The 11673-nt window shown below is 38.1% G+C and overlaps 1 protein-coding gene across 1 annotated transcript in view; it reads left to right on the forward strand.

Moving 5' to 3' along the window:
* LOC148029013 (perakine reductase-like) overlaps positions 1-10268 on the forward strand; it is a 30311-nt gene extending 20043 nt beyond the window's left edge. The window contains exons 2-5 of the mRNA XM_087688517.1: positions 7752-7924; positions 8196-8295; positions 9563-9719; positions 9835-10268. Coding sequence (XP_087544643.1) covers positions 7752-7924; positions 8196-8295; positions 9563-9719; positions 9835-10016 — 612 coding nt within the window. The 3' untranslated portion in view covers positions 10017-10268. The remainder of the gene's footprint in view (positions 1-7751; positions 7925-8195; positions 8296-9562; positions 9720-9834) is intronic.
* The last annotated feature ends 1405 nt before the right edge of the window (positions 10269-11673 follow it).

Consider the following 11673-nt stretch of genomic DNA (forward strand, 5'->3'; position numbering starts at 1 on the left):
CCACGGTGACCGTTGTGGATTTATGTCACCGACTTGTTAGCTGCGGATGCGGTTGGTATACCGCCCCTGAATAATAGCTAGATGGCAGCTATCCTTATCTACTCTAGTTCATGGCTCAGTTAGTATGCCACCTTAGTTAGTTGAGTTTGGTTTGAGACCCATATATAGGGTTCTTCTATTTCTCTGTACTTGTGTTCTTTTTGGCTTACACACAACTAAGAAGAGGAAAAACTGTTTTCAGTCTCCACTTGTGTGTGCATTCCCCCATCGTGCAAGCAAGAAAGCTACAAGTGAGACTCCTTCCTTCTCTCCCACAATCTTGACAGTGCTCTGTACTTCCTTACTCAAGATTGCATTGTTTTGTTTTTCCGGAGGGAGGTTGAACTTCACAGTCTTAGCAGAAGGAACGTCCTCTTTTGGAACTACGGGTTCTCCTTTCTTTGCACGCGTTATTGCGGCCAAATTCCAATTCCACCAAATTGGAAGCAAACTCTTGGGTCTTTTGTTGGGTATCATAAGTAGATTTCACAGGAGCTGGACTTGGATAATCTTTTGAGTGTACCCTTCTCCTTTACATCGATTGCATAAGGGCTTGTCATCCACAGATCTTCTAGGGTTTGGACAATTTAGTGAAATATGACCCTTTTCTCCACATCTGTAACATTCCACTTCCGATCTCTGACCACCGCCACCACCAAACTATGTCAAAGGAGGCTTTTGCTGCAAGCTCATTCTCGATCTTGATTTTTGCCTTCTCTCTTCTCAGGTACCTCTAAACTTGTTCTAGTACTTGCCTCTTGATTGCATCATTCATTAGGGGGTTAGCTCCAACCACTTGATTTGTACTCAACAGAACAGAATCGGAGGGGGCTTCAATCTCTAGAGGACTCTTTGGCCAACATCTCTTCTACTTCCTTTTTCTCTATGTCTCTGAATTCAGCTTTCAACCCACTACACAAAGGGAGGTATTCAGTTATGAAGGTGTCAAAACTCATCCTTTTGAGGATCGTTGTTGTGCCATCATCGTAATAATGCAAACTTCTAAGGGTTTCAATAGTGTATGTTGTAAAGAACACTCTATCTACCAACTTCCAGTGGATTGCTAATTGGACAAATAGAAGATTGTCAGAACACCAAGCATCCCACGTGTCCTGTTGTTGAACATCCATGAACAAATTCCAACTCTTTTCTCTCTTGTTTTCGTGAACCTCCAATGACCACAACTCTTGAAGCTTCTTCATGATCTCCCACTTGATGATGTCTGAAAACTTCTCAATGAATGTCAAATCTTCCATGGATGGTCATTCTCTCTATTTCTACTCTTCAGTTTGTTCCCAAACAACTTGCCACCAAGATGCATGTCTCTGTTGCTTCAACTGAAAGAGGAAATAGTCCACTACATAGAGCTTGCATCATGATGGTAATGTGTTTCTCCCATTGTGGGACGAACTTCTTGTGGAAAGTGGCTTTTGAAATGAGAATCTCCAACTCTTTAGTGGAAGAAGAAACTTTGCAAACATCCATTGGATTCTCCTCTTCTTGAAAATGCCATTTTCTTCATTTTTAGCCTCTTCTAATGCTTATTGATACCAGTTTTCCCCGGTTGCGCACCAAAAACATGGAGCCCCAAGAGAGACACCAAGGAAAAGGGGTTTCTACTGCTAGAAAATCCATCTTGTAACATCAACAAGCTTTTGTTTAATTCTTTAGAGAACCAAAACAAAGAAAAAGAACAAATCTTCACGCATCATCATAGTAGATATCTCCCACAGATTTGATAGAATCCACCATAATCTTCAACATCTTCATAGAATCCATCAATAGAACAAGAAACACAAAAGAATACACCATTTTTGAATGGAAATAATCACATAGTATTCATCTTCATTGTCTTCGTAGTTCTTTTCTCTCAATCTCTCATAGAAAGATACATTATTTTGATAGAATTGACTATATCTGACTCTCTCTTCCTCTCTCAATCAATATTACATCATCTCCTCACTACAATGCTCAATAATCACTCTCAATAATCCTTCTTAGGTTGTGGATAACCCTTCCAAGAGGTATGGGAGGCATGAAAGGGCACTAGAGCCACTACAGTGACTCTTCATAGCTCACTACTGTCACTTCACTTCAGTCTTCTCTTCAGTCTTCAATAGCTGCTTCCTCCATTTTTTTAAAGCTCTTTTGAACTTAGATTCATCATTTCCAAAAGTTAGAAAACTTTCCCAAAGTACACCCTCATATCACAGAACACTTACAGAAGATCTACAGAGGATTTACAAAATAGAAACAGAACAGGAATAGAGGCCCAATATCTTATAGAACTTTTCAAAGCCATACTAACTCTCAAGCCACTAAAGATCCGGCTACATATTTAGCCTCTGTAGTAGTGGAAATAGCAACACAACATTATTTCTTGCTAGTCTAAGAAATAACACAACCATTGATAAAGAAATAATTTCCACTCGTAGAATGCATAGATAAGTGAGAGCTTACCCAATCTGCATCTATATAGCCCAAAAGTTGAAGTGAATGCAGAGAATCGGAGTTTTTTTTGTGTCAATAAACCAACCCAAAATCTTTAGTGCCTTTCAAAAACTTCAAACTTGTTTAGCTGTAGTCCAATGTTTAAGACAAGGAGAACTAAGATGTTGTCCAAGAAAATTTGTAGCAAAAATAATGACAGGGCAAGAATTTAACCTAACCTGATTTGAATAGCGAGAGTGGCATATGGTACCAAAAGTACCTTATCGGGTACCAAAGTGAATGTGCAGTACAGCTGATTTGATACTTTTTTGTGTTGCACTGGTTCTATTGAATAGATTTGGTGCTTCATTATATCTTATATCGTACTCAAGCATGTGCACCAAATATGAAGCTAAAATAAATAGTAGGACTAACATATACTACCAAAAGTACATTTGCTAATACCAAATTGTATGCACAATACCAAATTTGGTGGTTTTTTGTGTTGCATTGGTCCTATACATTACCAAAATTGGTAATGCAACACATTTGGTCCCCTACCCCTTGAATTGGAGTTAGTATTCTATAAAACCAAATTGGTACTATATCCTAGTCTAGTAAGAGTACCAATTTGGTAAGAACAACATCATTTTAGCACTATTCTAAAAATATGGGTTTTCATAAAAATATTTGGGTCATTTTGTTGTGAAAGTTTGAGCTCTAACTTGAACTATTTTCATGTGATAGCTTGAGCTCTACAAAAGATTCAAGAGTACTTATCCTACAGTGATGTTGTCACTTAGATCCTTTAAGACACTAAACCATTCTTTGTTTGGGAGTCAAAAGAGAGATATACATACTACTATGTATATTATATCTAGATGATATATTTCAAAGACGCTTTTAATCAAATACACCAAAACAAGTTTGGGAATCATGGAAAAGGTCATATATGTGCCTGCTCCATTTGTTGTACAAGGAGTAGCTGAGGCCAGTGTTTTGCAAACCAAGCATCCATATTATGCCCAAAGCCTATCAATAGTGAATATCATGCAAAGGAATGCTTGCTTGGAATTTGCGATGAATATCATTATCATTTTTCCTAGACAAGACTGCAATAGATAGTAGAGATGTGACTATGAAGGTCTTTAAGGATGTGGAAATTGGACAAGTTGGTGTATGTGTTGTCTATTATTGTATTTTCTCCACTACCCATTCACACATGGATCACAAAATCATGAGAGCACTTGAAAGCACACAATACATGGGTTGTTTGTTGAGCATCCATCAACACAATGGAGTGAGCAGGAGTTCGTAATGTGCTGACAACCCCACAATAGATTATGATGCACATCATCCTTTGAACCAAATCAAAAAACTCTTTGAGTACCGCACCTATGCACTTCTCTTGTGGGTTGAAATTTTTCATTTGGAAAATTAACATAATTAGCTGCACCCTTCAAAGGTGAACCATTGGTTTTAGCTCCTCATGAGTGAGGGTTCTCTTTATGAGAACATGTGCACCATAATGCTCTCCTTTTCCATGTCTCGAGGTGGAGAAGTTATGCATCATGTGCAAGCCTATTAGTTGATAGTACCTTGCCCTGAAATAGAAAGGTTTGTGTGCTTAAATTGAGAAGTAGCACCATTTGACCATATCCAATAATAAGATGATGCCCTTGTTGTTTTAGGCACTTGTTAGAAACCATAAAACAGTATTGAACAAACAATGTGTCATGGAGCTTGTCATTTGATATGTGAAAATGTAGTGTCTTCTCAAAAACACCTACTTAGTTTCTCACATATGAGACGTGTACCAATCTGGTTACTTGGATTGACCACCAATGAATGTATTGAATCTCATTTTGCAAATTAAATGAATAGTTCTCTACAAAATCAACAATAGACATGACAACATTACTAGGAAACCTAAGCAAGCAATCTTTTGAATTATTAGGCTTGCCACATGAAAACGAAGTTATACTTGATGAAGCTTTTGAGATTATCTAAAAAGAGACAAAAAAAAAAACTTTGCATTCAATAGAGATATGTTTTCCATGCCAATGAGTCATAATCATAACGTGGAAATTTATGAAGGAGACCCTAAAGTGTTGTGCTCCATGTTGTCCACCAAGGACATCTTAGCAATCAAGGCAACCAAGCCCAACAAGGACTTCTACCTTCCAAAATGCACAAAAGTGATGTATTAGACAACAAGAGCACAAAAGGACCTTTGGAATAACAAAATTATTAGAGCTAGAAAAATAGTTAAGGGCTTGTACTATGGCTAGGTTGAAGGCAAAGTTGATACATATACCCTATTGGATTAGACCCCTCTAGTGATAATCTACTCCCATCTTGTCTAAGCTATATAGTTCCCATAGAGGTTATCCCTAGAATCCATAATGAATTTATATTATCCACTGAGGTATATGAGAACATATACAATAGTATGCCATATGATGATGGAAGTGACCAAGATGCATGCATAATAGCCTTGGCCCCATTTGCCATACTTACAGTGGCCAAATATGTGTTATATATCCTATTGGATTAGACCCCTCTAGTGATAATCTACTCACATCTTGTCTAAGCTATACAGTTCCCACGGAGGTTATCCCTAGAATCCATAACCAATTCATATTATCCACTGAGGTATATGAGAACATATACAATAGTATGTCATATGATGATGGAAGTGACCAAGATGCAAGCATAATAGCCTTGGCCCCATTCGCCATACTTATAGTGGCCAAATATGTGCTTTTCCCAAATAGAATCTTACTTTGTAGACTTCTTATATTTTAGTTTTTTTTTTTTGCTTCCTCTTTGACAAGTAAGCCTACAATATCAAATTCGGTACAAAGAGTGATCCTAAAGCAGCTTTGGTACAAAACAATGATCCTAAACCACAATACCAAATTTAGGTTTAGTACTAAATTTGGAACAAAATAGTGTTCTTAAACCACAATACAAAATTTGGAACTAAATTTGGTACATCATAGTACCAAATTGGATAAATTGTGTACCTTGCTACAACCAAATTTAGTATATCATAGTATCAAATTGAACAAAAGTATAGCTATCCAATATACTAATTACCATTTGCGCATGCTACTTTATACAGTACCAAATTTGGTGCAAATTGTACCTCAATTGGTACACAACGATATCAAATTTGGTGCAAAATAGTGTTTCTAAATTTTTACTAAAACCACAATCTAGGATAGTGATACATATGCTAAGCATTGTACTTAGCATATATGCAAGTTGTATGACACTACCAAATTCTCTACACTACAATACCAACTTTGGTACATCATAGTACCAAAATGTATAGAGGTACAAATGCCCAATATACTAGTTACCATTTACAAAGGTTGCTTTATATAGTACCAAATTTAGTATATAATAACACCAAATTTTGTGCAAAATGGTACCAATTTTGGTATTATACATGTTCCATAGTTCTCAATGGACCCAAAACATAGGAATAGGTACATAAATTCAACACAACATGAAATTCATATACATTTGTTGTTATTAACATAGTGCCAAAATTAATACTACATATTACAAAAAATGAGTAAAGTAAAATAACCAGTATAAATATTAACTAGAAAGTAAACACTGCACAAATACCAATGTACACCATAGGCAAAGTAACCAAAAAACCATAGGTGAAATTGCATTAATTTGTATATTGCCAATGGTACACAACTTTGGTTACACTGCTCACTCGATGGTAGGGGGTCAAATTTGTAGGCATATTCCTCTAGCTGTATGAAAATGGTCAACCACGAATGAGAGATGTCATTCTCTATATATAGTCACAAAATTTTGGATAGCAAATCTTATTTGAAAATTTAAAAAAATGTGAAAATTTAAAAAACCTACTAAAAACTTGAAAATTCTATTAAAAATCTTTAAATTTTCACAAATATAGCTAAAAATATTTTTTAAACATTGAAATTTCTCCAAAAATCCCATTCAAAATTCCACATTTATTTTGACAATATGCAACTAGAAATAAATCTTTTATTTGTCCATGCAGCCACAATGATGTGTTGCTACACGGATACATTGTGAAAAAACATGGAATGCATCATCATCCAGCTTTCTTATTGATTTAGAGAGTCAATGTAATCTTAGTCATTAGTGGTAGTGTCCATGGTATGAATGGCTGTAACGTGTCCTCTTAGTGTCATCCAGGACACGTCTTAGCAGTCCATCGGAAAGGATGTCTAGAAAGCTCCGCCCGACACTCCCATGGAATGTTACGGGATTTGCGATCTAGGTATTCCCGTGTCTGCCACATAGCGGAAGTATCCTGGCCGTTCCCACTTAGGATCGACCGGAATTAGGGTTTTCCTGATTGATCATTAACTAACAGCAACCAGCGTCGGACCCGAGCGAACTACTTTACGCAGAAACGCCAAGTCTGAAGCGGATTCACGCTACACTTGGTTCAAGGAGAATGGGAAACGAGAGGGATGCAAAGCTCAATCTCTCTGCCATAAGGCATAGTCCCATTCCGTTCCCCTAAAACAGCATAAATCGGGTAAGACATAACTATAGGTCATCGCTTTCGTTATTCATTTTGATGATCATCCCACTGTTCTTTGAGATTTTTGAGAAAAGTTCCCGGCTAACCGGGACCACCCAACCGTAGGACGGCGGACCCATGGCCCATCCTCCGCACTTTCCTCAGTTTGTTTTTAGTTATGTAATTATCTAACACATTGATTTGACATATAACAATCAGCTTCTTTAATTAATCCATTAAGCACTGGTTCCTTCACGTAATCTTATCACGTGACATAGAAAAACAATATCAAGCAAGTTCTTTATTAACATTCCATCATTTTATCTTTGAAATACAATGAGTTCCGCCCGTAGGCTTGTCCATAATCCGCCCGAAGGCTATCCAGTAATCCGCAGGGATCACTATTCCAAGCTTCCGCCCGTAAACTAGTATCCAATTGAAGAGACGGTAAACTCCTGTGTTTCCTGCAATTACTCTATGCATGTCAAGGTAGTACTGCATTACAGTTTTACAAATTGTTTGTTTTTATCCTTTCCTTTATGTTTGCTGGAAAGGCCAAATTATAAGATCCACGTTTGATTTTTCTTCTATTACTGAAGAAATCGTTCTTTATTGATAAGATGGAGTGTACATTCTTAGTGGTAGATTGTCTCGTGTTGCTGGTGTATGACTTTTACATGGCTTTGGAAATTCATGAATGCACTGAAACTCTAGTCTTGTTTATCATTAAACATAGGTTGGAGCATTAAAAAAGCTGGTAGAAGAACGCAAAGTGAAATATATTGGATTGTCTGAGGCCAGTGCAAAGACTATAAGGCGAGCACATGCAGTTCATCCAATCACTGCGGTCCAGCTTGAATGGTCCCTATGGTCAAGAGACGTGGAAGAAGAGATTGTTCCAACGTGCAGGTACTCTTTCAACTGTAAAAAGGGTGATCTGCATTTGTAACCTCTAAAACATGGCTTAGGACTCGGGAACTCTGAATGTTACCAGGTGACCGCAGTTTCATGTGTATTGTAAGTGTAATAAGATCTCATTTTACTGCATGTGTATGACAGATATGTTTCAAAACTGTGCTTGTGGATGGTAAATGCATTGCAGCTTGTATGGGAACAGGCACTACTTTTCTAGGATTATTTGTAAAGTAGAGTGTGTAACTTGTGCACTGCCTTCTGACAGAGAGTTGGGGATTGGAATAGTTGCATACAGTCCACTTGGTCATGGATTTTTTAGTGGTAAGGCACTTCTTGAAAAGCTGGAGAGCACTGATGCTCGCATGGTAAGTACTCATCTGAAGAGATCTCACACTATCAGTCAAGATCTCAGCAAATGCTTTTCAAGTTTGGTGTTTGTAATCGTGGTAAACATTTTGTTTGCGTCAGTAGCTGATCAAAATGCATCTTCTTGATATTTGTACGAAGCTTTACCTGCCATCATCTCAACATCTGGTCTGGGGTTGAGCTGACAAAAAAGTAAACGGTCTGTCAAGTTGTTCTATTATGGAGGGATAGTAGTGGGGTGAGTAGGATGATTGCAAGACATTTCCTGATTGCATAACTATGTTGACTACACATGGTCATGGACCGGTTAAAACGGAAGGAAGCTGTCAACTGATATGTTACATTGAGAACCCTTTCAAGATTTAACACAAGGTAGGTTGAGTATGTTGGGAATAGTCACAAAGGACAGGGAATGGTTACCTGCTTTAGGTGCAGGAACTGTGTAGACCAGATGATACTTGTCTGTGGTTTCAGATGCCCAGATAGTGGCATAATTTGGTTTTGCTAGTAAAGCCAGTACTTATGTTCAGATGAAGGCACTCTTGTTCCATAAATATATGAACAGAGCTTGACATGCATATGATGCAGTTACTGGGTATGAACACCCAAACCCCCTTTCTCCCATTTAGAAGGTATATAAGAATTAGTGGGGAGTTACTTCTGAACAGTCATGTACTGTTGAATGTAATCTCAGTTTGAGGTTCTCCGACTTCCAGTTTAGAATGGTTGCCTTGTCATATAGCCAGTTGTCCATGTAGTAGCTTCTCTATGAAAGTGAATCGAGGGAGAGTTGCCCACCTTGCTTCTCTCTTAGAGTGACAATTCAAAAGGGTATGAGTAAGTTCTTCAGTGTAGACCAATTCGAATTCAACAACCCAAAACTTGGTTGAATTGGCCATCAAAATTGTCCAGTTCAGGCTTGCGAGGTAATCCCCTTTGCATGTTGGATTTATTCTTGGATGGCATATCTTCTGATAAATACAAATCTTTAGCTGCAAGCAACAAGTAATGAGACCAATTGAATCCTGGAAAATAATAATTTAAAGTTTGTCATAGTTGGAAGAAAGAATGTCTCCCTCTTTGTCTACCTTTTGCTTCTCTCTTGACGTATTGCATTTGTGTCTCACATATGCCAGCCATCCTAAGATTTGTTCTTGTGTGGGACATGTATGGTCACTGCTCATCATGTATGTGAAGAGGGTGGGCTGTATCAATAAAAAAGCGTCAGGATAACAATTTTCTTGATTCACATCTATTTTGAATCAGATTGGAGTACTACCTCGGTTCCTAGGCGAGAATCTGGAGAAGAACAAGATATTCTATGAGCGTGTGTCCAACTTAGCAAAGAAGTATGGCTGCACGCCTGCGCAGTTGGCCTTGGCCTGGGTTTTACATCAGGGGGATGATGTGGTGCCTATTCCAGGTGATGGTGCCTATTACATTCTAAGTGACATGGAAGCATCTTGTATGCATTCTTAGTGACATGGTGTTACAGTGCATTGTGAAATACAGTGCATTCTAACGGTGTTTTGCGGCAGGTACAACCAAGAAAGCAAACTTTGATGAGAATATGGGTGCCCTCAAAGTTCATCTGACAAAGGAGGATTTGGATGAAGTAACGGCAGCAGTGCCGCCACATGAAGTTGCTGGGGACAGATATGATGAGGAGGTCAGCAAAAAATCATTCCAATATGCAGACACTCCCCCACTGAAAGTGTGATGTGTAAAGTGAGCTTTTAAACAATCTGGCTAGTTCTACTTCCTGCTATCTAGCTGCAGCATTTCCCCACATAGCGCATAACCAAATATATGTGTCTTGGTACTTGATTGCTAAAAGCAGGCACTCAAGTGAGGCTAATTAGAGCTTGGAACATGTGAACCTTGTGTGCTATTATTAGCTCCATCATAATATCAAGAGCTAGGATAGTTTGCAAAATATCAAGAATGTTAGAATGGTCTAGATTAAGCAAGAAAAAGAGTATTGAGTATAAAGCATAATTGTTTTTCGAACCCATGTTGGTCAATCAAGCAAACTAGTACATACAAATTTTGAACCTCATACATTGGTGCCCTTTATGTTGTGTGTGTGTGTGTGTGTGTGTGTGTGTGACATAGAATGCCTAGTGATGCAAAAACGTATGCAACATATAGGCTAGTAGTGGGAGGAATTTAAAAAGTGAAGTGAGGCAACCATTTAAGCAACAAGAACTTACAACTTTGAGACATAAAACAAAGCAACGCAAAAATAAAACATTTCTTATGGCGCTTAATGATAGCTCTGATTTGTCTACGATCAAGTTGTTCAGATCTTTTCTTGATGGGCATGGGTGTCTTACTCTAAGGAGGCATCCCTCCCTTGAAAATGAAGCTTTTCTATGATGTAGCCTTGCTAGTTGTCTTTTAGTAATGGTGGTGGCCAATCATGTGTTCGATTATGAGTAATGAAAAAGTTGGTAACAACTCTCTATTTGGGTGGACTTGACTATGGGAGACTCCTCTCCCATTCAATAGTAGTTTTCCATCTCTGGAGCTCTTAGAGGAAGAATATTAAACATCACCAATTCTTAAATTGCATCACTTGTCACATAGGACCAAGAATCTCTCAAAAGAAACAGTGGTATTTGCCTCAAATGTTAAAGTACCATACATGGACAAATCTAATGCTTCTCTATCACAAAGTTGGCACATGTGGTCCTTTGTTTTGATACCCTTCCATTGCTTGCCTTAATCCTTAGGTGAGGTGTTGAGGTAGGATCTTACCAATAGTTGTGCACATTCCATGTGGCAGCTACGTATCCATATAGCTTGATGGGTGATGAAGCTATCCTTAGAGAGTTGAATAATTTGATTGTGGTAGTGTGCCATCCTCTTGCCATGTGGGGAAAGGGATCTAGTCTAAGTCTTCTTTGTGTCTAGTCTCAAAATGTTCGCTTTAATCACTTGGTTCAACTTTGATTGGCTAAGCTTGAGTCTAAGGCAATCCAAGTTGAATCATAGGGGGATAATATATCAACATGTAAACCATGCAAACTCATCCATATACTCATCTAAAAATTTCAGCAATGGCTATTATCCTTGGTTTTTAATTGTTTAGATGAAGCCAATGCTAGCCATCGATATCTATCATTAGGGAGCTCCCATAATCTGTGTAAAAAAGTCAATGTCTAGAGTAGGACCTCAATCACCATAATTGTTGGTCCCATCTTAGCTTTGATAATTTTGCGTAGAGTTGAGCTCTTCACTTGTATCATATGTGATGTCGTCATGGCTAGTGGTTACTCCATATGCTCCCATGATTCCATCATAAAACTCTCTTTGGTCCATCATAATATGTGAGTGCTCGTCTCCTTGTACGATAAGAGGCTTGGGTCCCAAAT

The sequence above is a fragment of the Lygodium microphyllum genome, chromosome 11, assembly GCF_053477565.2.
Source record: "Lygodium microphyllum isolate KBCC chromosome 11, Lygodium_microphyllum_v1.1.10, whole genome shotgun sequence".
NCBI lineage: Eukaryota > Viridiplantae > Streptophyta > Polypodiopsida > Schizaeales > Lygodiaceae > Lygodium > Lygodium microphyllum.